Source organism: Myotis daubentonii, chromosome 11 (assembly GCF_963259705.1).
Source record: "Myotis daubentonii chromosome 11, mMyoDau2.1, whole genome shotgun sequence".
Lineage (NCBI taxonomy): Eukaryota > Metazoa > Chordata > Mammalia > Chiroptera > Vespertilionidae > Myotis > Myotis daubentonii.
The window spans coordinates 73,763,848-73,789,839 of record NC_081850.1 but is presented as its reverse complement, the minus strand read 5'-3'; the positions used below and the strand labels follow the sequence as shown (position 1 = coordinate 73,789,839).

At 39.5% G+C, this 25,992-nt stretch overlaps 1 protein-coding gene across 11 annotated transcripts in view; it reads left to right on the top strand.

The window, feature by feature from the left end:
• Nucleotides 1-25,992, top strand: part of DENND1A (DENN domain containing 1A) — a 471,719-nt gene that overhangs the window by 33,285 nt on the left and 412,442 nt on the right. For 5 of the 11 annotated variants that reach the window (XM_059657968.1, XM_059657973.1, XM_059657966.1 and 2 more), the window contains exons 2-3: nt 14,189-14,259; nt 16,892-17,011. In XM_059657968.1, coding sequence (XP_059513951.1) covers nt 14,218-14,259; nt 16,892-17,011 — 162 coding nt within the window. In that variant the 5' untranslated portion in view covers nt 14,189-14,217. Of the gene's footprint in view, nt 1-14,153; nt 14,260-16,891; nt 17,012-25,992 lie in introns of those variants that run through there. The other 6 variants (XM_059657971.1, XM_059657972.1, XM_059657974.1 and 3 more) reach the window with 2 other exon arrangements.

Sequence of the window (25,992 nt, the reverse complement as noted above, 5' to 3'; positions counted from 1 at the left end):
TGACTATAAAGCAAGTTGGGTTCCTGGGCTGAAGAAACTCCAAGGAGGCTAGTCACTAGGGAGAGGAAGTGGGGTGTTGCTATGTGACGTCATTACCTGGTGCCCACAGTGACTGTTTCTGGGCTGTGCTGTGCTGGGCTGTGCTGTGGACCAATGGGGTCTTGGCAGTGTTGGCTGCAATTCGGGGGGCAGAGGGGAGCGCGGGGACGTGTCACTCTGGGGTGGTGGCAGTGCCTGTGTCTCACTTGGGGGAAGCTGTGTTGGTTTGTCGGTGCCAGGTCCATGGTGCCATTTATTTTTAAATGGCCAGTGCACATCATGGCAGCTCCTGCATTGAGCATCTGCCCCCTGGTGGTCAGTGCGCATCATAGCTACTGGTTGGATGGACGGATGTTTACCTTTTATATATATAGATTTTTGTTAATCCTCACTTGAGGACTTTTTTCCCCATTGATTTTTAGAGTGGAAGGGAAGGAGATAGGGAGAGAGAGGGAGAGAGAGGCAGAGACATCGATGTGAGAGAGACACTTCGATTGGTTGCATCCCACACTTGCCCCAACAAAGGCCAGGGATGGAACCTGTGACCCTTTCAGTGTGCAGGCCAATGCTCTAACCAATTAGAAATACTGGCCAGAGCTATTTTATTTTTTATAATAAATGATAATACCCTCTATGTTGCTTTAGTAACTTTTAGTATCCAAAAAAACACTTTCTCATGTTTCTGTCATTTGATCCCTGAAACAACTTTTGAGAAAAGTAGGGCAGGTATTATCTCTTGACGGGGAGGGAGCTGATGCTGATGAAAAGTTAGATGGTTCTTACTAATTCAAATCAAGTGATTTGAACCCAGGCCTTCTGATATTTAGTTTGGGGTTCTTTCCATAGACCCCTCATGTCATTCCTGTGAGAAAGTCACCCCTGTGAGAAAGGCCAGGGAAATCAGTATTTTTTAAATATCAAATTAGTTTATTATTTCATTTTATTTTTATTGTTGACATTATTACAGATGTCTCCTATTTCCCTCCTCTTTGTCCACCTTCCAAGATTTGTAACAGTCCAAGTGCCCATTAGTAGATGAGTGGATAAAAAAGCTATACATTTATACAATGCAATACTACATGGGAGATTAGTATTAATGAATGGTTGTTTTTGTTTTTAAACAACCAAAATCCCATTGAAAAGTTGGCAGTTTAAAGAACTAAACACACACACACACACACACACACACACACACCCCAATTTTGAGTGAGGTGCTGATCTGATGCCCCATTACCCCTAAGTACTTCAGTGGGCTTTTCCTACAAACAAGGCCATCTCTATATATAAAAGGCTAATATGCAAAGTGTCCTCTCAGGAGTTCAACCTCTTGCTATGATGTGTGCTGACCACCAGGGGGCAGCGCGGAACGAAGGAAGGCCCCTGCCAGCAGCTGGCAGCTGGGGAAAGGGAGGCCCCAGCTGGCAGCCAGAAGGCCCCAATCGACCAGGCCTAGGGACCCTACCTGTGCACAAATTTCATGCACTTGGCCTCTAGTTGTTTTATAAAACCACAGCATCACCGTCAAAATTGGGAAATTAGCATTGATTCATTGCTACATCTAATTATTCAGCCCCATTCAAATTTCAGTAGTCCCGAGAACATCTTTAATTGTAGCTAAAGAATCCCATTCAGAATCACACATGGCATTTACTTGTCATGTCTCTTTAGTTTCCTTCAGTCTGGAAAGGGATTTTTAATCTGTTCTTGATTTTCATAACCTTGACACTTTTGAAAATTACATGTCAGCTATTTTTTAGAAGATCCCTCAGTTTGAATTTGTCTGATATTTCCTCATGATTAAGTTCAGGTTAAGCATTTTGGCAGGAATGTCATGGGAATGTTGTGGGAGGTGAGAATGGCACCAGGGGTCAGATTGGACCTGGGTTCAGCAATCTTGGTTACTTGAGTTCTGGCTAGGAAATAATTCAGAGCCAAGACTCAAACTATAAGAGAACGTTTATTTGGAAAATCACAGAGGAAGAAGAAATAATTCGTCTTAGGAAACAAGTTATAGAGCAGGGGTCCTCAAACTTTTTAAACAGGGGGCCAGTTCACTGTCCCTCAGACCGTTGGAGGGCTGGACTATAGTTTTAAAAAAAAACTATGAACAAATTCCTATGCACACTGCACATATCTTATTTTGAAGTAAAAAGACAAAACGGGAACAAATACAATATTTGCATTTGCATGTGGCCCGCGGGCCGTAGTTTGAGGACCCCTGTTATAGAGGTAAAGCAAGGGCCTTGGAGCTTGGAGTGAGGAAGGTAATAGTAACTCACCTGGGGGAGGGGGAGGAGCTAAGGAAAGGCAGGGCATCCTCCTGAGAGGGAGAGTGTGCTGGGTGCTCCCTCCTAAGGGTTTTAAGGGTGGAGATTTTAGGGGAGGTCCCAGGGGAAGATTTCTATAGAACATTCACCAACTTCCCAGATGTCCTTTTAGGGTCAGACCTCCACTAATTAGTTAGTAACAGGACAGTGATCAGTACCAGTGCATTTGGTCCTGAGGTCAGTCTTGGTGTCACTGGTCTGGTTTTGCTGCTTTTCTGGGCCTGGAGCTGTATTACAATGGAGGCCTAGATGTTAGCTCTAGGGAGGAAAGGTTGGGGTTCCAAGTCACATGACCAGCGATATGCTGGAGGAGGAAAGGTCACACGGGATGAGGTCCAACCCTGCAGTTGTCCTTCTAGGCATCGGGGGCTTTCCACCCTGGTGTCATTCTATACCTCGCCCATTGTCCTTACTCAGCTCAGGTCTATCTAACTGCCTACCTCAGGAATGCTGCTGTGTTTTTCTCATTGCACTCTAGCAGTTTGTCTAGCTGATTACTGATACTGATCACTTTGATGACTTGATTATGGTGGTTTTGCCAAACTTCTACATGGAAAGTTTACTTTTTTCCCTCTTGCTACTAATAAGTATTTTGTGGGAAGGTACTTTGAAACTATGTTCCATTTCTCACTAAATTTTCAATGTATTCACCAATGCGGACTCATGGCTTACTGTCTTATTTGGAGGGTTAATAATCTGTTAATATCGTTATTGATTTTGATGCTCAAATTACCCCAGATTTAGCCAGTGGAAGCCTTTTCAAGTTGGTCTTTTTGACATGTCTCCATTATTCTTTGAGCACTCATTTGCTTTATGGCACAATAAGATGTTCCAAGCTAATCTCGTACTTTCTCTGTCCCAGCCTGGGAATCAGCTACTTCTTTAAGAAGCCCTGGTTCCTTTAGAGGAGAATTGTATTTAGAAGCCAAGGTCTGGGTACTATGCTCACTGCTGTTGAGTGTTGTTGCTACCAGGTCCTGTCAGTAAACAGCCAAGAAATAGGTGTGTGTTAACTTCAACTGTGAGAACGCAGGCCCTCCTTTCTGGTCTTGTGTTCCAGTCAGGCACACTGCCCCTTCACCCTCCACCCCATGTGGATGGATGCTCTCCTCTTTGACCTTATTTTCCTAAGATCACAGTGCCTATTCTGGTGGTTTGACATGCCCCTGCCCTCCCCACTGTTCTGTGGATGCCCTATTCACCCAGTTTGGAGTCTGATTTTATCATGCTGGACAAGCCTCCAACGATCCCACATGGTCACCCTGCTTACCCCTGCCAGAGCTTCCACACCCCACCCTAGGGTGTCCTTGTACTTGAACACGCTCTTTACCCTCTTGGGCTGTGATACTCATGTCCCTCCGTGGACACTCTTCTCATTCCACTTGTGTTTCAGCATCCCAGGGCTGGCCGCCCTGTGTGTGAATGTCCTTACCCTGCTCGAGTTCTGGCTCCCTGTGCCAGATGGCTTCCGCTGAGTGGATGCCTTTCGCATTCACTTAGATTTGACATTGAATTTCCAGGCCATCCCTCAGCCAGATATACTGCAGCCTGCTTGTGTTCTGACATCCCTTGTCAGATCACTCCTTTGTAGGAACATTTCCTCATCCTGCCCGGGCTCTGCACTCTACACTGGCCATTGCCAATATGGACATCTATCCTGCCCTGCCCAATTTAGGACTACATTTTCAGTAGGAGCAGAGGAAAAGTTAGGAAATGGGAGGCTTTTAAATACGTTTTTAAGGACAAACTTTTTTGATAAATAGATATGATCTTAGCAAATGCTATTAATATGGTTGAAGAGTCTAGATTTTACACTGTAGGTTAGCCCGGTAGAGGATTTCTTAAAACTGAATGGAGCCAGACCGGTTTGGCTCAGTGGATAGAGCGTCGGCCTGCGGACTGGAGGGTCCCAGGTTCGATTCCGGTCAAGGGCATGTACCTTGGTTGCGGGCACATCCCCAGTAGGAGGTGCGCAGGAGGTGGCTGGTCGATGTTTCTCTCTCATCGATGTTTCTAACTGTCTATCCCTCTCCCTTCCTCTCTGTAAAAAATCAATAAAATATATTTAAAAAAAAAAAACTGAATGGAGTGCTGCACATTACTGAGAGGTGTGCAGGCTTTTTTTTCTGCTCAGAATGCAGCTAAACTTTTTCCCCCTGTGGACTTCACACATTGTGGCATAAGGATCTTTCATAGGGATATATGGGAAGGTAAAACTTTGTAACTCCTCTCACAGCAGTTCCTGTGTATCTTTATTAATCTGATCCTGAGAGCATTATTAGAAATGAAAAGCGAAGTGTAAAATCTTGAAACAACTTGTTTGTATAATTACACAACTAAGTTAATCATTTTCTAACAAGTTTCAACAGTGACTGCATTCTTCTATGGAGGTGTTAACTTGTTATGGGTTAGAAAGCAGTCTTTGATACAGCATTTTCAGCCTGGAAAAGGGCTTTAATTTCAGAGTCCACTGAAACAAATGGAGACTTGTTGGAAATATTAACACTACCTTTTTGCTTGTTTGTCTAGCTTAAAGGAATCAATGTTTATTAGGTGATGTTTGCTAGCATGTTCTGAAGTATATACAGTTTCTTTAGACTGTGTTGTCAACTTTAAGACAGTTCAATTGGTGTGGATTTTGAAATATTATACCTTAGCCCCTTCAGCATATAAGTTTGTAATTAAAGAAACAGTGTGCTGAAGTCAAATCATTACTCTAGTCTATAGAGAATAGGTTATTTTGCTTGAAGAATACTAGCTGATTTGAAGATTTGATTGCTGTGAAATGAGTCAGGGGTCCTAACACTGTGTGTTTTAGTTTGTAGCTCTAAGTAACACTTAAAGGGGATGAGGGCCTAGCACTATGACATGGTTACCATATGCAGCAAAGATTCATTTTGTGAATAGTGTTACATTTTTCTCCTAATCTCATAATATGTTGTTATTGAAGAAAAGTAGATCCCAACTGAAAGTTGATGATCCAGCAGAATGATCAATAGTATGATGCTTTTTTTTAAAATATATTTTTTATTGATTAAGATACTACATATGTGTCCTTGTCCCCACGTTACCCTCTACCCCACCCCCCACCCCCCGCTCATGTCCTCACCCCCCCGTTGTCCGTGTCCATTGGTTAGGCCTATATGCTTGCATATAAGTCCTTTGGTTGATCTTTCCCCCTTACCCCTCCCCTCCCCTACCTTCCCTCCAAGGCCCGACAGTCCAATCAATGCCTCTCCGTCTCTGGATCAGCCCTTGTTCATCAGTTTATGTTGTTCATTATATTCCACAAATGAGTGAGATCCTGTGGTATTTATCCGCTCTCCAGTTCCATCCATGCTGTGGCAAATGGTAAGAGTTCCTTTTTCTTCTTCCTCTTCTTAAAGAATATCTTTCAGCATTTCATATAATACTGGTTTGGTGGTGATGAACTCCTTTAGCTTTTTCTTATCCGTGAAGCTCTTTATCTGACCTTCAATTCTGAATGATAGCTTTGCTGGGTAAAGTAATCTTGGTTGCAGGTTCTTGCTATTCATCACTTTGAATATTTCTTGCCACTCTCTTCTGGCCTGCATGGTTTCTGTTGAGAAATCAGCTGACAGTCGTATGGGTACTCCCTTGTAGGTAACTGAGTTTCTTTCTCTTGCTGCTTTTAAGATTCTCTCTTTATCTTTTGCTCTTGGCATTTTAATTATGATGTCTTGGTGTGGTCCTCTTTGGATTCCTTTTGTTTGGGGTTCTCCGCGCTTCCTGGACTTGTAAGTCCATTTCTTTCACCAGGTAGGGGAAGTTTTCTGTCATTATTTCTTCAAAAAGGTTTTCAATATCTTGCCCTCTCTCTCCTTCTGGTACCCCTATAATTCTGATGTTGGTACGCTTGAAGGTGTCCCAGAGGTTCCTTACACTATCTTCATATTTTTGGAATCTCTTTTCTTTTTTCTTTTTCGGTTGGGTGTTTTTTGTTTCTTTGTATTTCAAATCTTTGACTTGATTCTTGAGATCCTCTTGTCTGCTGTTGGATCTCTGTAAATTATTCTTTATTTCAGTCAGTGTATGCTTAATTTCTAGTTGGTCCTTTTTCATGTCCTCCATGGTCTCACTATACTTATTGGGGGATTCATTAAATTTATCGGCAGTTTCCATAAAATTCTTGAAAAACCTTATAAACGTGGCCTTGAACTCTATATCCAGTCGTTTGCTTTCCTCCATTTCTGCCATTTGTGACCTGTTTCTTTGTCTCCGCATTTTGGCTGCTTCCCTGTGTTGATAGAGTGGCCCTGCACGCCAGGTGTCCTGTAGGGCCCAGTGGCTCAGCCTCCCCAGTTACCTGAGGTGGACACTCTTGGTGCACTCTTGGTGCCTTGGTTGTTGTAGGATCACTGGGAGGAATTGACCTCCAGGCCAATTGGCTGTGAGAATCAGCTGTGTCTGAAGTGGGAGAACTTCTGTGCTGAAGACACCCTTCTGGGGCAAGACTTGCTTCAGTGGGGCTTTGGTGCTCACTGAGTCTGCCCCCTGAGTGTGTCCCTTATGTATCTGAGGAGTTGTAATCTGGATGGTCCCACTCTGACCACTGGGTGCAGTGGCTCCTGGATCTAAGGAGGTGCTAATTCAGCCTCTGCCTGAGGCCAAACAGCAGGAGCCACGAAGAGGCTCAGCTGTGAAGCAATGCAAGCCGCTGCGGGGCCTTGGGCCTTCTCTTGGAAGTTCCGGGTCTGCCTGGCTCGGCTGCAGTTAGGTACATTCACATGCAAAAGCCTCTGCCGCAGCCTGGGTGGGGCGGAGTCTCAGGGAATCAAAGGGCGTAGCAAGCAGCTATGGCTGATTCTCCGCCCAGCCCTAAGGAGTCAAGCGTCTCAGTGACCGGATACTTGCTGCAAGCACCTCTGAGGGAAAGCCGCCCTCAAGTTCGCCCGCTGCCCGACAGTGCAGCTTCTCCCCATATGAGTCCTGGGTCCCCAGAGACTTCCCGGAACCAGAGTTTAGAGCAGTCGGGAGCTTGTGATTCAAAAAGACAGCCGCGTCCTCAGGTGCCACCCCCTTTCCGCGCGCGGTACCTCTGCACTTCACCTCCGCAGCTCCTCTGGCTCTCAGTGTGCTTTTCTTTCCTTCTAGTTGTAGAATTTACACTCAGCCAGCCTTCCTGTTGTTCTGGATGATGTCCGCTCTGTCCTTTGCGGTATTTTTCAATTGTTGTGGGAGGCGGCAATTTCCCGGTGTTTATCTATGCCGCCATCTTAGTTTCTCCTCAATGGTATGATGCTTTAAAAAATAAAAAACAAACCACACCAAACAAACAAAACCCCAAATCATTAAGCTTTCCTGCTGCCTCAATATTGTCAAAGCCTTTGTCTGTCCCTTGACTTCAAGCTGAGTGAGTGTACTTAATCATTCTGAGAACATGGCCCTGAGCACTGAGCATGGCCCTTCCATTGAATCACTGAGAATTGTACAGAAGAGAGGTATTGAATAGAAACTCTCTTGGCTTACTTTCAGGCTTCATTCTCCCAGAAGTAAGAACTGCGCAGACCTCCCTTCTTTTAAACACATTTTAGCTGTTTGTGTGTCATTTTTCCATATTTAATAGCTGAGGCTGTTGTCAGCAGGTGTGACTTATTCATACCTTTGACTCCAAAGGAAAACATCTTTAAAGAGTAACAGTGGTGTTTGTTCAGCAAATTACCTCCTGTCAGAGAGAGAGAGAGAGAAGCAGTCATGGGAGTTGAAAACTCCGTCAGATGTTGGAGGAAAACTCATTCATCTTTCATTGTGCCTGGTGTGGAACTGGGGTTATAAGGCAGATGGTGCCCTCAAGGAGCTGCCAGTCGAGAGGGAGGACAGATATTTAGTCAGAGGTACAGTGGTGGTTTTCCACCTAGGCCGAACACTGGAATAAGCTGGGGAGCTTTAAAAAACACTGATGCCAGGATACTCTGATTTAATTGTTCTAGGGCAGTGGTTGGCAAACTCGTTAGTCAACAGAGCCAAATATCAACAGTACAATGATTGAAATTTCTTTTGAGAGCCAAATTTTTTAAACTTAAACTATATAGGTAGGTACATTGTTATTAACTTAATTAGGATACTCCTAAGGCTTAGGAAGAGCCACACTCAAGGGGCCAAAGAGCCGCATGTGGCTCGTGAGCCGCAGTTTGCTGACCACGGTTCTAGGGTATAGCCTGGCCATCAGGACTTTTTACTAGTAAAAGCTACCCAGGTAGTTGTAATTGTGTCAGGGTTGACTGTGTTAAGAGTGCGGAAGCATAGGGTGCCCTGGGAGTGTAAAGGAGGGACACAACCCAATCTGGGCTATGAGTTAGGGGTATTGAGAAGGCTCCCCAGAGAGGAGAGAGTGCATGAAGTGTTCTGGGAAAACTTGGGTCCATATTGGAAAATTGGCTCTGAATATTGTATTCTCAGCATCATTACATGTACTGAATTAGTAGTGAGTGTTAATAGGACAGAAAAAGTATTTTCAGTTTCTTTAGTCAAATAGTTAAAAATATTGAGCATCTTGGAGAGTAATGGAAGATATAAGCAGTCTCAGGGTAGTCCCAGAGATTCTCTGGAAATTATTATATCTTAATTGTTTACAGGCTTAATGAAAATATTAAGTAAGAGTTGCTTAGCCATTTGCATTTAGAAGACACACTTTTAAATTTATTTTGATTTGCAGAGAAACAGAAAATGCTTTCATCTGCACTGGCTTCACTTGCCCTTAAAATAACTTATGTATATTTGTTGGTATGTTATATAACTTGTCACAACATTAGTCACCACTTCTTCCATAAGGCAACATGTAAATGATCATGGATGAACATGACTATAACTTATAGTCTAATTTGTTCTTAGTGTTTTAATCAGCTTTTTGCTTTTCTTTTTCTGTTTTAAAAGAGACTGTCATAATCTTTGGCTTCATGTAATACAGTGGTTCTCAACCTTCCTAATGCTGCGACCCTTTAATACAGTTCCTCATGTTGTGGTGACCCCCAATTTCATTGTTACAAATTGAACATAATTAAAGCATAGTTATTAATCACAAAAACAATATGTAATTATATATGTGTTCTCTGATGGTCTTAGGCGACCCCTGTGAAAGGGGTCGCGACCCACAGGTTGAGAACTGCTGATGTAATAGAACTCTGGCAGCTATTTGAACTGAGTAAGAAACTTAATGTAGTCTTGTTATTACTCATTAGAGTGAGGCAGTAACTATGGCTAGCACTAGAAGAAGAGTAAGCTTCATTGCTTCTACAATGCCTTTGAAATCTTTTATTGCAAATCTTTCATTGAAATAATTGATTATTGAAGTATACCCTATGTTTATTTTATGTCATTTGTACTAAGTTATTTGGGAGAAGAATTCCATTTAACTAGATCAGTAGTTCTGAAAGAGTGTGATCACTAGTCCAGCAGCATAAGTATTACCTGGGTATTCATTAGACATGCTAATTCTCAGGTTCTATTCCAGAACCTCTGGAGGTGGGACTGGAAATCTATTTTAACATGTTAAAACTTGAGGATCACAGATGTGTATAATCATTCTGCTCATATATTGAAATATTTTAGACCCCAGGAAGGCTAGTTTGTGCTTTCTTTATTCCTTCTGAATGCTTATTTGATTCTGGCTATGTGCCACTCACTGTTCGGGGAAGCACACTAGCAGGGACGATAGACAAAGTCCCTGCTTTTCTGCAGTTAGCATTTAGAGGAGGGTGACTGGCAATAAACAAGATTGTGGTAGTTAGGATGTGGAGAATTAAAATTATGTGGTAGAGAGTGTGTTGAGGAAGGCCTTTCTGAGGAGGTCAAGTATAAGCCAAGTTTTGAATGACAGGAAGGGCCACCTATATGAAGATCAATACAAAGGGCTGTAAGATAGGAATGAGTTTGGTATGTCTGAGGAGTAGAGAGGAGGCCAGTGTGGCTAGAATGCAGGGAGAAGGGTAGAGAGGTATGAAATGAAGTTGGAGAGATAGATGAGATAGGCAAAGACCACATCATGTAGGACCTTATGGGGACTTTTTTTTCTCTCAGTTTTTTAAAAAATTATAGTAAAATATACATAAGATTTTTCATCTTAACCACTTTTAAGTGTACAGTTCAGTGGTATTAAATACATTCATATTGTTGTATAACCATCACCACCATCCATTTCCAGAACTAAGACTTTGATTTTGAGTGTTATGGAAGCTTTTGGGAAGTTTTGAGCAGAGGACTGATATAACCTGACCTCTAGAATAAAAGAATTTCTGGCCACTAAATTGAAATCTGACTATAGAAGAGCAAAGGAGGAAGCAGGGAGATCAGTCAGGAGATTACTGCAATAATAGAGGTGAGGTGATGGTGATCTTTCCAAGATAGTGGGGTTGGGGATGCTTTCTGGATGTATTTTGGTGATCAAGTCATCAGAATTTGCTGATTGGTTGATTGTGGCATGGAAATAAGTGGCATAGAAAACAAAGAGAGGAATCTAAGGATGACACAAGTTTTTTTGGTCTGAATAACTGGTGGATTTCAGAAGATGCAAGTTTGAGGAAGAAAAACACCATTTGTTAAATTAGAAATGCTTCATAGATATGCAAGTGGTGGTGTTGAGTAGCAGTTGGATAAGGGATTTGGAGTCAAGGAAGAAGCAAGATTGGAGACATGACTTTGGGGCTTGTCACCATTTGCATAATTAAAGCTGTGAGACTGAATGAGATCTTGTAAGTAATGAGTGTAGATAGAGAGAGGTCCAGGACTAAGGTCCAGGGTAGGAGAGCTTGCTTCAGAAGGAGTTAGCAAAGGAGCAGCCAGTAAGGTAAGAAGAGTAGTAAGAGAGTGATATCCTGATAGGCAAGTGAAGAAAGTGTTTCAGGAAGGAGGGCCAGTCAATCATCTGTATCAAATGCTGCTGAAAGGTTGAGTGAGACAAACACTAAGAATTGACCATTTTAGCAATGTGGAGGTCATTGGTGATCGTGACACGTTGTTTCAGTGGTGTGGTGGGCTCAGAGTATGTTAAAGAGAGAAAGAAGAAACAGCAGAGACCATGAGTATACATGGTATTCTTCATTTAGAGACAGCAGGTTTGCACAGTCACCTTAACTTAGTGGCACAGGTTAATGTGTTGGAGCTCCAGTGTTTAAAAAACTTGGTATGTAACATCTTTCCATGCTCATGTTTGTTATTTAGTTTTTTTAAATGGGAAAAACGAAAAATGGAAATTTAGGTAAAATATGTACGAAAGCTCTGAAGAACCTTTATGGAGTCACAGGGTCCTGCAGAATATATCTTGAAAACCATTATCTTAATCTAGAGCAGCGGTTCTCAACCTGTGGGTCGCGACCCCTTTGGCAGTCGAACGACCCTCTCACAGGGGTTGCCTAAGACCATCCTGCATATCAGATATTTACATTATGATTCATAACAGTAGCAACATTACAGTTAAGAAGTAGCAACGAAAATAATTTTATGGTTGGGTCACAACATGAGGAACTGTATTTAAAGGGCCAGAAGGTTGATAACCACTGATCTAGAGCAGGGGTCCTCAAACTACGGCCCACGGGCCACATGCAGCCCGCCGAAAACATTTATCCGGCCCGCCGGGTGTTTTTGCCGCTGCTGTGTGCATAGGAATTTGTTCATAGTTTTTTTTTAAACTATAGTCCGGCCCTCCAACGGTCTGAGGGACAGTGAACTGGCCCCCTGTTTAAAAAGTTTGAGGACCCCTGATCTAGAGGGATGAAATTCTGAGATGGAATTTAGCCAGTTGCAAAACAAACTTAAAGATTTATTTAGGTTTTAGAAGGAATCTTGTTGGTGTCCTTCAGATGACTTTAGAACATTCCTCTCTTTCATCAAACATTGTTCTTTGAGCTCATTTGAATGAAAAGGATGTTTTCAACTGGTATTTTCCACAAATGTTTGGTGACCAAAGGACACTGACTTTGTAGGTCTTTCTGTACCCTCTATCAGGGAAAAAAGAGCACACATATTTTTTTTAAAGGAGCTTAAAACTTCAGTTCACCTTGTTTTATTTTGTATTTTTAAGTAAGATACTCTGATTTAGTGTATAATTTTTAAATAATATTTGACAATACTAGTATATATTTAAATACTTTGAATTTTAGAGCAGCCAACTCTTTTCAGCTGTAGTTGCTTATTTAAAGCAAAAACCCAAGTTTCTATTCAATGATGAAATGATGATCTTTCACAAGAGAAATAACTAGATTCCTGATTGGCAAAACACACATTTTTCTTTCTACTGCTAAGGAACTTTAAGGAGTATTACCATATTTTATTGAATTTAAGATGCTATTATTTATAAGAAGCACTGTTATTATATGTATTATCAATAAAGAAAAAATGCTGCCATGTAGAATTGTAAGATGCAATAGATTGTAAGATATGAGAAAATGTGGGGGGGAAGTTCTTTTAGAATCAATGAAACAGAATTTGAGTGGTCAGGAGGTGTGAATTCTGGTTCTGGCTACATTTCTAAGTAGCTGTGGGACCACCAACAAGTCACTTAGGAACTCTGCCCCAGGTTCTTCACTTGTATGGTGTTGATGCCCCTACCTCCTGGGATTATAATAAGAATGAAATGTGATACATGAGATAGTTATTTTGAAAACTGGAATCTATTGGGTAAATTCAAAGTTTTTATTTGATTGAAATTAAACCTTAGATCTGATTAGGCAACTCAGAAAATTTCTTCTCTGAGCTTTGTTGTCAGGTTTAAAATATAACTCAGTTATAGACATTTGAAAGTATGACATTTTCTTCACTGACTGATTTTCATTCAATCTGGAAGTAATATCTTTTTATTGTAGTTTTAGAATCAAAGAGAAAGAGAAAATACAAAGAAATATAACCCCGATGTTCTCATCACTCTGAATTAACTGTTAACATTCTGTTAGTGCTGTGATCTTTAAAACACTTATTATGAAATATTTATGACATAAAAAGGTAAAAGGATATAATAATGAACATTCATATACTTGCAGTTTTTCGATATAGGTGAAGCCCCCTATGTGGGAACAGTCTTACATTTAGATGAGGATCCTGTCTCATGACAGCCTGCAGTGATGGCGAACCTTTTGAGCTCGGCGTGTCAGCATTTTGAAAACCCCTGACTTAACTCTGGTGCTGTGTCACATATAGAAATTTTTTGATATTTGCAACCATAGTAAAACAAAGACTTACATTTTTTATATTTATTTTATATATTTAAATGACATTTAACAAAGAAAAATCAACCAAAAAAATGAGTTCGCGTGTCACCTCTGACACGCGTGTCATAGGTTCGCCATCCCTGACCTAGGGAGACAGGATACTGTCTCTCTTGTTTCAGTCTTAAAATCTATAAATCAGCAAGTTAACTTCATCCTATGAATGTTTTATCCTGGAATATGAGGGAGAAGGCTACTTTCTGCTAGTGTTGCTTTGCTTTGAGTTTCCTCAGAATTCTACCTGTGGCGTTGGAGATCTAGCTGGGTAAATTGAAGATGTGACATCTATAAAATTGTCATAATGTCTAGCCAATTATTGGCCAGACATTGTACTCAGACAATGTGTGTGTGTGTGTGTGTGTGTGTGTGTGTGTGTGTGTGTGTGTGTGTGTTTAAATTTCACAATAGTTTTTCTGGTTAGGTGTTTTCATCTTATAGATTAGGTAGACGTGGCTCAGAGAAGTTGAGTAACTTGTCCAAAGTTCCACAGCCATTAAGTTGTGGAGCTAATGATTTTATCAAGGTGTGCTTTATATCTCAGCCTATATGTTCTATTACCATGCTGCCTTCATCCTTGTTAGTAATCATGATTTGTTTCTTTCGTAGGCAAAACCCAGAGACCACATTTGAAGTGTATGTTGAAGTGGCCTATCCTAGGTCAGGTGGCACTCTTTCAGGTATTTGCATGTTTGATTATGATATGGCATGTTTGTTTATTGTATGCGATAGCCATGCATATGGGATATGTGAATATTCTAAACTGTTATTTATCTTTAAGTATGTTTAAGTGTCTTTCCTTTTTATTTGTGCCCACATTATCATAAGCATGATGAAATTGATTTAATTTAGTAAATTTTATGTTTGTTGGTAAAATAAAGTTGGAAATTATTTGAAGGAAATACCTCCTGTGGCTTTAGTTTTTGAACTAATTTGGACATGTATTCTTGGATGACAGGGTCTTAGATACCTTGTGCAGGCTGAATATATTACTTCTCGAGCTAAAAATCCTTGGTTAATGAGAAAAAAATAACCTTATGATCCAGTGTTCTTTTTCTTGGTGCTTGATAGAGTGATGCATTTGCCAAAGATATGTTAGGGAGCAATTCTTGGCCCCCACACACTAACAGTTGCATATATTATTTGGTGTTTAGAGAGAGTGAATTTTCTTGGATTAGAAACTTGGAATAATCAGGATTCAGTGGTAGTTATACCCTTAATTGGCTATACAACCTTGGGCATATTTTTTTTCTATTTCATTATTTAATTTGATTGTAATGCTCATAAAAATAGCTTTTATTAAGTTTGTCTTGTCCTACATACTTGACATGGATAGTCAGTCCTTATAATTCAGCCCTTAAAGATAGCTGGGTGGCACCTCCATTACAACACCAATGAGAAAAGGGAATCTCAGAGAGATCAAATAAATTACCAAGGTCATATAGCTACTGTGTGGTTCAAGTCCTTGTCACTTTTCTGCATTGCCTTCATGAGGACAGTGACCATGATATACACAACTCTCTATGTCATCTGCAGGGCCTTGTATAACATCACCAATGTTTGCTAAAATGAATGAATTTCTCCTAACAGCAAAAGTCAGATAATTGTGTGTGCTCCACTTTCTGGATTATCTAAAGAAGTAGAATATTAACATCTGTAAGTTATGCCTCTTAATGTGCAAACTATTGGATTGGGAAGGGTTACTCAGTGTGTATGTGAGCAGCATTTTATGGACTGACATTTCAGAGTAACCATTTGATGATGGCTGTGATTTGACAGATACATTTAAGGACAAACATTTTTCTTATTTTTCTATTTGCTAATGTTTCCCCTTTCAATTGTCTCCCAAAGTTAAAATGAAATTTTGGGGGGAATATGAACAAAATTTGAAAAGTGAAAATAAGATGGAAGAATGAACAAAAAGAAAAGTGTGTATCTTACCCTTTAATCCCAGACATCTGATTCCTCTTCCCTTCCTGCAGACAAGTCCTTTCTTGTTTAACTCTTTAGTATAGTTTTAAAACCTTTTTATTTTGAAAACACTTAAAATGATAAACGTTACAAGGACAGCCAAGTGTATATGCCCTTTCCTTAGATTCAGCAAATGTTACTTTTTGGCCATATTTGCTTCATTCTACATGCATATGCATATTATTTTTGCTGAACCACTTGAGAAGAAGTTGCAGACATTGTGATCTTTCACCCCTAAATTTTTCAGAATATATCTCCCAAGAATAAGGACATTTTCTTCCATAACTCTAGTATAGTTATTGAGATAAAGAAAATTTAACATTGTTATAATGTCAGTTGTTCATATTAAAATTTAATCATTTGTCCCAATAGTGTCCTTTATAGCATTTCCTCCTCTGATCTAGAATCTCATTCAGGATCATGCACTCTATTTAATTTCACATCTATTTAGTTTCAGCATGTAATAATTTTATGGCTTTTCTTTACCTTTTATGACATATTTTTGAAGGAATTAGCTTGTTTTTTTAAAAAGTCCAGGACTTGGATCTAATTGTATCCCAATGATTAGATTCAGATCATGGATTTTGGGCAAGAATATCTAGAACATGATATTGTGTATCATATCAGTAGGCACATGGTGTCAGTCCCATTATTTGTGGAAAAATACATAAAACTTTCATGTACAATTTCACAAATTATTATAAAGTGAGTACCCATGTTACTGCTGTCCAGTTTAACAGATATAATGTTGCTTGATTCTAAGGAAATTCTGTTCCTGGCAAGAGTGATCCCTGCCCTGGCCCTATTCTTTAGAGGACCCTGCTTTGTCCCTCTTGCATGGGGCAAGGAGTCTGTGGGATATGCCCACTTGGAGCCTGAACCCTTCCATTCTAGACCATGCTTTGAGTACCTAGGATCTCAAAATTTTGTGCCCAAATGGCCCAGAGGCTGCATGAATCTCTTCCTGAGGCCCATCTTTCTGAGGGTAGACTGAGCTACAGGTGTATACACCCTGAGGCCCAAGTGATGGTTTAAGAGTTGTCATTTGTGGGGAGTAGTGTATGGGATGGAACTTGGACTTGTGAATGGAGGTGACTGGGTGCTGTGTGCGAGGTTGTTGGCAGTATGAGATAGAGAAGAGGGCATGGGCAGTGGGCCAGTGGCCAATTTTCCCTGCACCATCAGGTTTCCACTTGAACTTTAAGGAATCCAAAAATTCTCAGTATGAATTTAGTCTTCTAGGCAGATAAAGGCATATTTGTTGTGATAGGAAGGTAGAACATGTATTTTTTGTAATTAATTCTCACCCAAGGATATTTTTCCCATTGATTTTTTTTTTAGAGAGAGTGGAAGGGAGGTGGGAAGACAGAGAAAGAGAACCATCAATGTGAAATAGACACATTGATTGGTTGCCTCCTGCAGCCGCTCCTACTGGGGCCAAGGATCGAGCCTACAACTGAGGTGAGATATGAACCCTTGACCAGAATCCAACCCAAGACCCTTCGGTCTGAGGGGCGATGCTCTAACCTGCCAGGGCACTGTGATCTTTTTTATACGTGAATCCTGGTTCACGTAAACATACTTCCATAGGATAGAAACCATATTAGATGAATGGATCATGCTAAACTGTTTTTTAGAATTGATTGTGTTCATCTACACTCCCTTCAGCATTTGGCATCAGTCCTTGGTACATTAGACCTTTTCTTTCTTTCTTTCTTTTTTTTTTTCCAACCTCGTGGTTGTGTAGTAGTATATCCTTGTTTTTATTTGCATTTTCTTGATGACTGATGAGATTGAGCACCTTTCATATGCTTATTGACATCTTATTCAACTTATTTTTAAAAGTGCCTGTTCAAGTCTCTTGCTTTTTTTTTTTAATTGAGTTTTCTATCTTTTCCTTATTGATTTATAAGAAATTATATATTACTAGAGGCCCGGTGCATGAATTTGTGCATGGGTGGGGCCCCTCTGGGTGGCCTGTGGAGATCGGGCCAAAACCTGCAGTCTACTGCCTCCTGCAGCTCCTACCTGCCTCTCCCGCTCATCCTGGCCCCACTGCACCTGCCACAGTCTCACGTCCAATCATTCCTGATCAGGAGAGGCTTGCACTGCCACAGCAGCACTCGCCAGCCATGAGCCCTGTGTCTGGCGCCCTCCCGAGAGGAGTAGCTTGTGGGATCAGGCTGAAACTGACTCTCTGACATCCCCAGAGAGGTCCCAGGTTGCAAGAGGGTGCAGGCCAGGCTGAGGGACTCCACCAGTGCACGATTGGGCTGGGGAGGGACAGTGGGAGGTTGACCAGAGGTGGGGAGGGACCATGGGAGGGCTCCAGGGCATGTCTGGCCCATCTCGGTCAGTCCAGATCGGCTGGCCCCAGCAGCAAGCTAACCTATGGGTCGGAGCATCTGCCCCCTGGTGGTCAGTGCACGTCATAGCGAATTGTTGATCAGCTTTAGCATATCTTTAGCATATTATGCTTTGATTGGTTGAACAGTAGAACGGATGACTGGACACTTAGCATATTAGGCTTTTATTATATAGGATAGATATTAATTATCTGCTTGTATGTGTTACAAATATCTTCTCCCACCCTGTGGTTTGTCTTTTACTCTCTTTATGGTACCTTGGATCAAAACTTAATGATTTTAATATAGTACAATCTATATATATAAAAGCCTAAGCAACCTTTATGACCAGACAACTGGCCAGTAGCTATGATGCATGCTGACCACCAGGGGGCAGATGCTCAATGCAGGAGCTGCCCCCTGGTGGTTAGTGCACTCCCATAGCCAACCTCCCACGGTCCCTCCCCCTGGCCGGCCAGCCTCCTGCAGGTCCCCCCAACACCCCAGCCCTGGCCAGCGGCTGATTGGCCCTGATTGCTGGCCAGGCTGAGGGACCCCACCCGTGCACAAATTTGTGCACTGGGCCTCTAGTTTATTAATATTTTCCTACCCTACAGATATGAAGATATTTTCCTATAAGAAATGTATAGTTTTGCCATTTGCATTTAGGTCTTTAATCTATCAAGGACTTTAGTTTTCTATTAGATGATAAATATTCCAAAAAGTTAAACTCTAAATTTGATTCCTTATTCATGACTTTTTAAAATTGGGAAACTAAAGCTGAATTACTAAGATATGCTACTCCTCTACTTAAATCATATTTTTATAAAATGATCACATACTTCTAAATTGTACCTAAAATATTGCCTCTCAATAAAAAGATGACACGTGAGAAAGGCCAATGAGAAATATTACTAGAATTTAAAGACAGTATTTTCCCTTACCAATAACTTTTAATGTTTGTAATACTGAAGACATGTATTGTAAACTCTCATATGTTCTGTGCTCTGAAGAGCAGTCCATGAAGTCCATGGGAAGGACATGTGATCTGTCATTTTGCTTAGACATTGCACCACGATTTATGATACTTAATGGGATACCTTCCAAACACTGTGAAAGTAAAGTTTAGGTATACAAATTGAACTCATGGTGCTGCTTAGTTTCTTTGGGAATTTGTAAGATTTCCTAGTTCCTATCACCAGTGAACAAGCTGTCACTTAATATTTGATTTTAGGTAATCTTTTACCTACTTCTACAACCTTCTTATTTGTTTTTGATAAAACTCATCATACTTACCTTTTCCTGCTATTATTCAATGTGTTATTTTTGCCATTTTGAATGATTGCAAAGAAATCTGCCTTAAAATTAGTCTTTGTTCCTTGGACTTGCATCTCTGATCTCTGCCAAAGTATCTGAGCAAATTTAGGTATAAACCTTACCCTGTACAATACTAGTGTCTGGGCATAATCTTCTCTTTGAAGTTTGTTTGCATCCCCCAGAGGGATTAATTCCCTGCTGTGAGAAGGTGGGTTAGAAAGCACTGAAACTACTTTATGGGTCTTTAATTGGGGGATTTAGTATACATTTTGTTCTATAAACTTCTGTGGGAGTTTCATTCTTACAATTTTCCTTATACTGTGGTATGTTGTATTCTCATTGTAAATAAAAAATACTAAAAATGTTCTCAAGCTCATGAATATATCTTGGTGTTTTGTTTTTTTCTATTACCTTTAAATTTTTAGTAGTTTGTTTTCTGATTAGATTTTGAGTATGTATAAACTTTAAAAATTTTCAAAAAATTATTAAGAGAAAATATCACAGTAATAACTACTATTAATGTTTGGCTGTATTTATCACCTTATAGTCTTTTATGTGTGTATGTAAATAAAATATATAAACTTCCCCTCCAAAGTCCTGCTATATGTGTGTGTTTTTCTTGCTCCTTCCCCAGGTTAATTATTATTTTTCCTAAAATTATTAATATAGCTTTGTAAAAGCCATTTCAGTTGCTATAAATTTTACATCATGTTTATGAGCTATATTTACTTCTAATTGGATCTTTAGAGTGTTTCCACAATTCTCCTGTTATAGATAAGTCAATGAACATCTTTGTGTATGATGCTTGCAATGCTTGAAAAAGAATTTGGATCATTTTGAGTAAATCTTTGTTCTACTTTGTTCTTAATTTTTTATTTGCCATATCCCATTTTGTATACTCTAATTTGTGTATTTATTCAAGAGCCCATCTTTACATAGGGATCCCAGAAAATCAATAAAACCATCTCAAGTTGTGAAATTTCCCAAAGCTGAGTTCAGTAGCCTGATTGAAGGTCTCAGAAGAGGGTGCTCTTGCAAGAGGGATGAACCTGCCCAATTCCATAATCAGATGGTACTGGCCATGCTGAAACTCAGTGCATTTCAAACACAAGTATCTCATTACAGCTGGCATCTCTGAGCCTGCTGTGGGCACTGTTCTTGGCCAGCCGCTCAGCACTGGAAGAGTGGCAGCATCAGGTTCTCAAGGCTGTTTGGCAAACCAGCTTCCATCCCAGCATTTTTAATGCACTAGTCCAATAGCCACTTTATAAAAAGTGCATAGTCAAGTTGAGAAACTGTGTGAGAACTCTGTGAGAGGACTGCTCTCGACGTGGTGCTGTGGTTAGCTCAGATTTTCAGCTAGCTTGGTGTTAAGCAGTAACCTTAAAACTAAACAAAACTCTTGGCTTTAAAATCTCTCTTAAATATCTGTTCACATTTCTGTATTGGCAGTATCATGAAGATAACTGAGTTTTGGCCAACTTAAGATATTTAGAGCCAGATTTATTATTCTGAACCTTAGCTTTCACTTTACAGGATTAATTCTAGGAGCTTTGCCTGAATCTGTGATCACCATTCAACATTATTAGATATTTTTTAAAAATTGACTTTAATAATAAACAACATTTCATGCTGTCTCTTTAGAAGTGGAGTGGATGGGGGAAAAGTCCTTTTGAGAGTTGTTTTACTTCAGATTAAAATAGTGGTTCTCAACCTTCTGGCCCTTTAAATACAGTTCCTCATGTTGTGACCCAACCATAAAATTATTTTCGTTGCTACTTCATAACTGTAATGTTGCTACTGTTAAGAATCGTAATGTAAATATCTGATATGCAGGATGGTCTTAGGCGACCCCTATGAAAGGGTCGTTCGACCGCCAAAGGGGTCGCGACCCACAGGTTGAGAACTGCTGGATTAAAATATTCTCAGAGGTAATAACTGAATTTATAGTTTTATTTCTTTTCAATAGTAATATAATAAATCACAGCAAACTTTTCTTCCCGTTCCTAAAGTGTGAAATTTAGGGGCCATCTGGATATAAATTACAATATAGGAGAGTCTCAAAAGTTTTGGTAATTCATGACAGTGTGGTTCTTGCTCTGTTTGTGGTTCAGTGTTAGGCCGCTGGCCCTCTTGGTGGACTATTAATCTACTAAATGATAAAATCAATGTGAGCAGCAAGTTTGTTGGTTGAAAAAAATTTATTCCCTCAAAATGGCGATGTCAGAATCTCATTTTCTTAACTATAAAATGGGGCCCCTAATAGTACCTACATCATCTAGTTGAAAGAATTAAAGGGGAATGCATAGTACATGGGACATGGGAAGTTCTTAGTAAGTGGGAGCTGTTGTTATTTATCATTTGTTTAAAAATATTTAATTTTTTAGAGAAATTTTAGATTCACAGTAAAATTGAGAGGAAGATATAGAGATTTCCCATATACTGTCTGCCCCACACATGCACAACTCCCCCCATTAAACATCCCCCACCAGAATAGTACATTTGTTACAATTGATGAATCCACATTGACATATCATAATCACCCAAAGTCCATTATTTATGTCACAGTTTACTCTTGGTGTTTTATATTCTATGGGTTTAGACAAAATGTATTCATCATTATAGTATCATACAGAGTAGTGTCTCTGCTCTAAAAATCCTCTGTGCTCTACCCATTCATCCCCCCTCCCATTATCCTCTGATAACCACTAAGCTTTTTTAAAAAATCTTTAAAAAATTTTTTTTAATCCTCACCTGAGGATATTTTTACATTGATTTTAGAAAGAGTGGAAAAGAGAGGGAAAGACAGAGAAATACCTATGTGAAACACATCGATTGGTTGTCTCCTGCACATGCCCTGACCAGGGCCCAGGCTGGGGAGGAGCCTGTAACTGAGGTACATGCCCTTGACCAGAATCAAACCCGGGACCCTTCAGTCCCCAGGCTGATGCTCTATCCACTGAGACAAACTGGCTAGGGCACCACTGATCTCTTTACTGCCTCCATAGTTTTGCCTTTTCTAGAATATCATATAGGTGGAATCATACAGTATGTAGCTTTTTCACATGGCTTATTTCACCTAGCAATATGCATTTAAGGCTCCTCTGTGTCTTTTCATGGATTTCTTTTTGGCACTACATAATATTCCATTTCCTGGATGTGCCATAGTTTATCTGTTCACCTACTGAAGGACATCGTGGTTGCTTCCAATTTTGGCAATTATGAATAGAGCTGCTGTAAACATCTGTGTGCAGATTTTTGTGTGGACATAGGTTTTCAACTCCTCAGGTAAATACCAAGGAGCATGATCGTTGGATATTATGCTAAGTACATTTAGTTTTGTAAGAAACTGACAAACTGCTGTACCATTTTGCATTCCCTCCAGCAATGCATGCGAATTCCTATTGCTCCACATCTTCACCAGCATTTGGTGGTGTCAGTGTTTTGGATTTTGGCCATTCTAATTGTTGTGCAATGGTGTCTGATTGTTTTAATTTGCATTTCCCTGATGACATGCGATGTGGAGCATCTTTTCATATGCTTATTTTCCATTTGTTTGGTGAGGTATCTGTTGAGGTGTTTGGCCCGTTTTTAAATCAGGCCTGTGTCTAGATTCAGGTTTTTGCATGTCCACTTATTCCAGTTCTGTTTGTTGAAAAGACTATCTTTGCTCCATTGTATTGCCATTGCTCATTTGGCAAAGATCACTTGACTATATTTAGTAGTATATGGGTTTATCTCCAGGCTTTCTTTTGATCCATTGTCTATTCTTTCACCTATACTAGCCTGTGTTGGTTTCTGTAGCTTCATGGTAATCCTTGAAGTTGGTTAATGTCAGTCTTCTGATATTGTTCTTCTCTTTCAATATTGTGTTGATTATTATGGTTTTTTTGCATTTCCATATGAACTTCAGAATCAGATTGTCAATATCCACAAAATAACTTGCTCATATTTTTATTGTAATTGCATTTAATTTATACAGTTGTGAAGAACTGACATATTGAGTATATTGAGTCTTCTTACCTGTGAACATGGGAATATCTCTACATTTATTTAGTTCTTTGATTTTTGTTTTAGGGAATATCTCATATAGTCCTTGCATATATTTTTGTTAGATCTATGTATGAAAGTAGATGTCATTTTAAATTATAATATTATTTTTGTGTAAGGCAAGAGTTCATATCTGTGTAGAACTCTGCAATTATTCTCAAGCTAACACAGTTCAAAAGTAGGTAGTAAAATTAACTAGCCAAAGTAGATTTTTCAGAATCCATGCATTCAAACTTAAATCCTTTATTCATGGGAAAGCCCTTAGCTTATGCCCTACGGGCTTTGGTTTGCCCTGAGGATTTTTCTGTATTATATTGCTCAGCATAGTTACTGATCATGTTGATGATATTAAATCATTGTATTCATCAGGATTCTTTTTGCTATAAGTGGCAGAGCCCAGTGAAATCTGGCTTGAGCAAAAAAAAGGGAATTTATTATCTCTCAATATTGAGAAATGCAATGAAAAACCTGGCTTTGGGTTTTGCTGGATCTAGGTGTTCTACTTATATTTTCAGAGATTTGTCATCTCTTTCTTCTGTGTTGGGTTCATTTTGGGACAAATGCTCCTTATACAATGGCAAAGGGATGGCTATTGGGAAATCCAAACTAATATTCTATCACTTTAGTTACCCAAGTGGAAAAAGAGTATCTTACATTATTTTGAACCATAGTCCCAAAGGTGATTGTACTAGGCCGAATTGAGTTGGGTGACTGAGCTGTTGATTGGGGGATGAGGGAGGATGTGTGTGTGTGGGGGGGGGGGGGGCCTGTTTAATGCCATCTGGATTCTGTAGCCTGAGTATGGGCAGGATAGTTCCTCAGAGGAAAATCTGATGCTGTCACCAGGAGAAGGAAGAATGGATGTTAGACAGCCAAAACAGATGTCTGTTGTAGTCATTAGGACAATGTTTTATTCAAAATATTTTTCAGAAAAGCACTGAGACACATAATCTAGTTTGGAAAGATTTATAACCAAAATAATTAAGTTTCAATACTTAAAAAAAAAATGTAGGTCTTCAGCTTTCTCAAAAACTGCCATAATAAGCTTGATTTCCCCGGGATTCTACATGACAGGTCTTATTATCAGACATCTACTTGTTAGTTAGAGTTCTTTATTTGAGCACTCAGTTTAGGTTCAGCACTGTGCTAGACTCTATGGAAAGTGGAGTGCAAGATTTATAAAATAGAAACTAAATTTTTTCTTTAAATGCTTAGGAGACTTATTTTTGTTAAACTTTTAAGAAATTGTATTCTAGCTTTTGAACTTCTTTTGGTATTAGTCACAACACATTTTGCATTCCCTGCTTTATGTTGCATTGAAAACATGCAGTCCGCTCCAAGGCTTTCATTAGAAAAAGAAAGCTCTACTGAAGATGTCACTGTGAGATTGCTTTGCCCAGCAGAAAACTTTAATAAATTGTTTGATTTAAAGACAGTTTTCTTACCTTTAATGTGTTCTTAGGCATTAGAATTTTATGCTATCACATAGCCTTATTTGAATAGAAAATAGATGCAGCTGAATTGTTGTCTAGATTGTTACAATATAATTATCATCAAGGATAATTAGTAGTAAAAACAATGTAATGGAAAGACTGTAGGGTTTGACATCAGTTTTCTTCTGCCACTCACTAATTGTTTGACCTTGGGACAGTATTTAAATTGAATATTGGTTTACCTAGTATTTAAGTGGGACTTATATCTATTTGGAAGGCTGTTTTGCAAATTAGAGACAATCTGAATTAAAATACCTAATACTGAAACTGGTACAAATTTGACATTCTTGTGATGACTTAATTCAACATCATCTTTTAGTGAAAACCAAACAAAAAAACCAAACTTCAAACCAAAACCAAACAATAAAACTTCCTGCAATTGTGATTTTGTTAAGAGATTGAATCTTCTTTCTGAGATAGAGTTAATTTAAATTCCTTTTTGAAAGGATTCAAATACTAGAATAATAGCGAGATGAAGATATGACACTTTCTGCCCGGCCAGCATGGCTCAGTGGTTCAGCGTTGACCTGTAAACCAGGAGGTCACAGGTCAATTCCCAGTCAGGGCACATGCCTGGGTTGTGGGCTCGATCCCCAGTGTGGGGCATGCAGGAGGCAGCTGATCAGTGATTCTCTCTCATTATTGATGTTTCTATCTCTCCCTTTCTCTTCCTCTTTGATATCAATAAAAAAAATATATTTTAAAAAAGATATGAAACTTGATGAAAAGAAAACTGAATGACTAATTTTCTCCTTTTGAAAATGTATGATTAATTCTGAATGTTTTCAAGGAAAATACATTTTGGACACATGAATAATTTCAGATGATCAACCTGTATTTTTTTCCCCCTTCACTTACATGTTACAGTTAAACTTAAATAAGAACCCAATGATTAATTCTCAGTTACCAGAATTTTTCTTATTTACACTACTTGTGAGAAGAGCCAGATTCCAATAAAATAAGTTGGTGTCAGATATTTATTAAAACAACCCATTTCTGGAATATGGTCTATACTTAGTGCATATTTAGCTCAGTTTTCTGTCTTCAGCAGTAATCATCACTGATACGCACTCAAAATGATGGAATTGGCTTCTAGAATATCAAAAGGAAAGCATTCCATTAGTTTGTTAGGTTATATTTACTATGGAAGGAAAATTGACAAAAGTATTTGGGAAAGATTACCTATAAATATTGAAATGAAAAATATTTTCTTCATGGCTCTCAATGAAGTATGAAA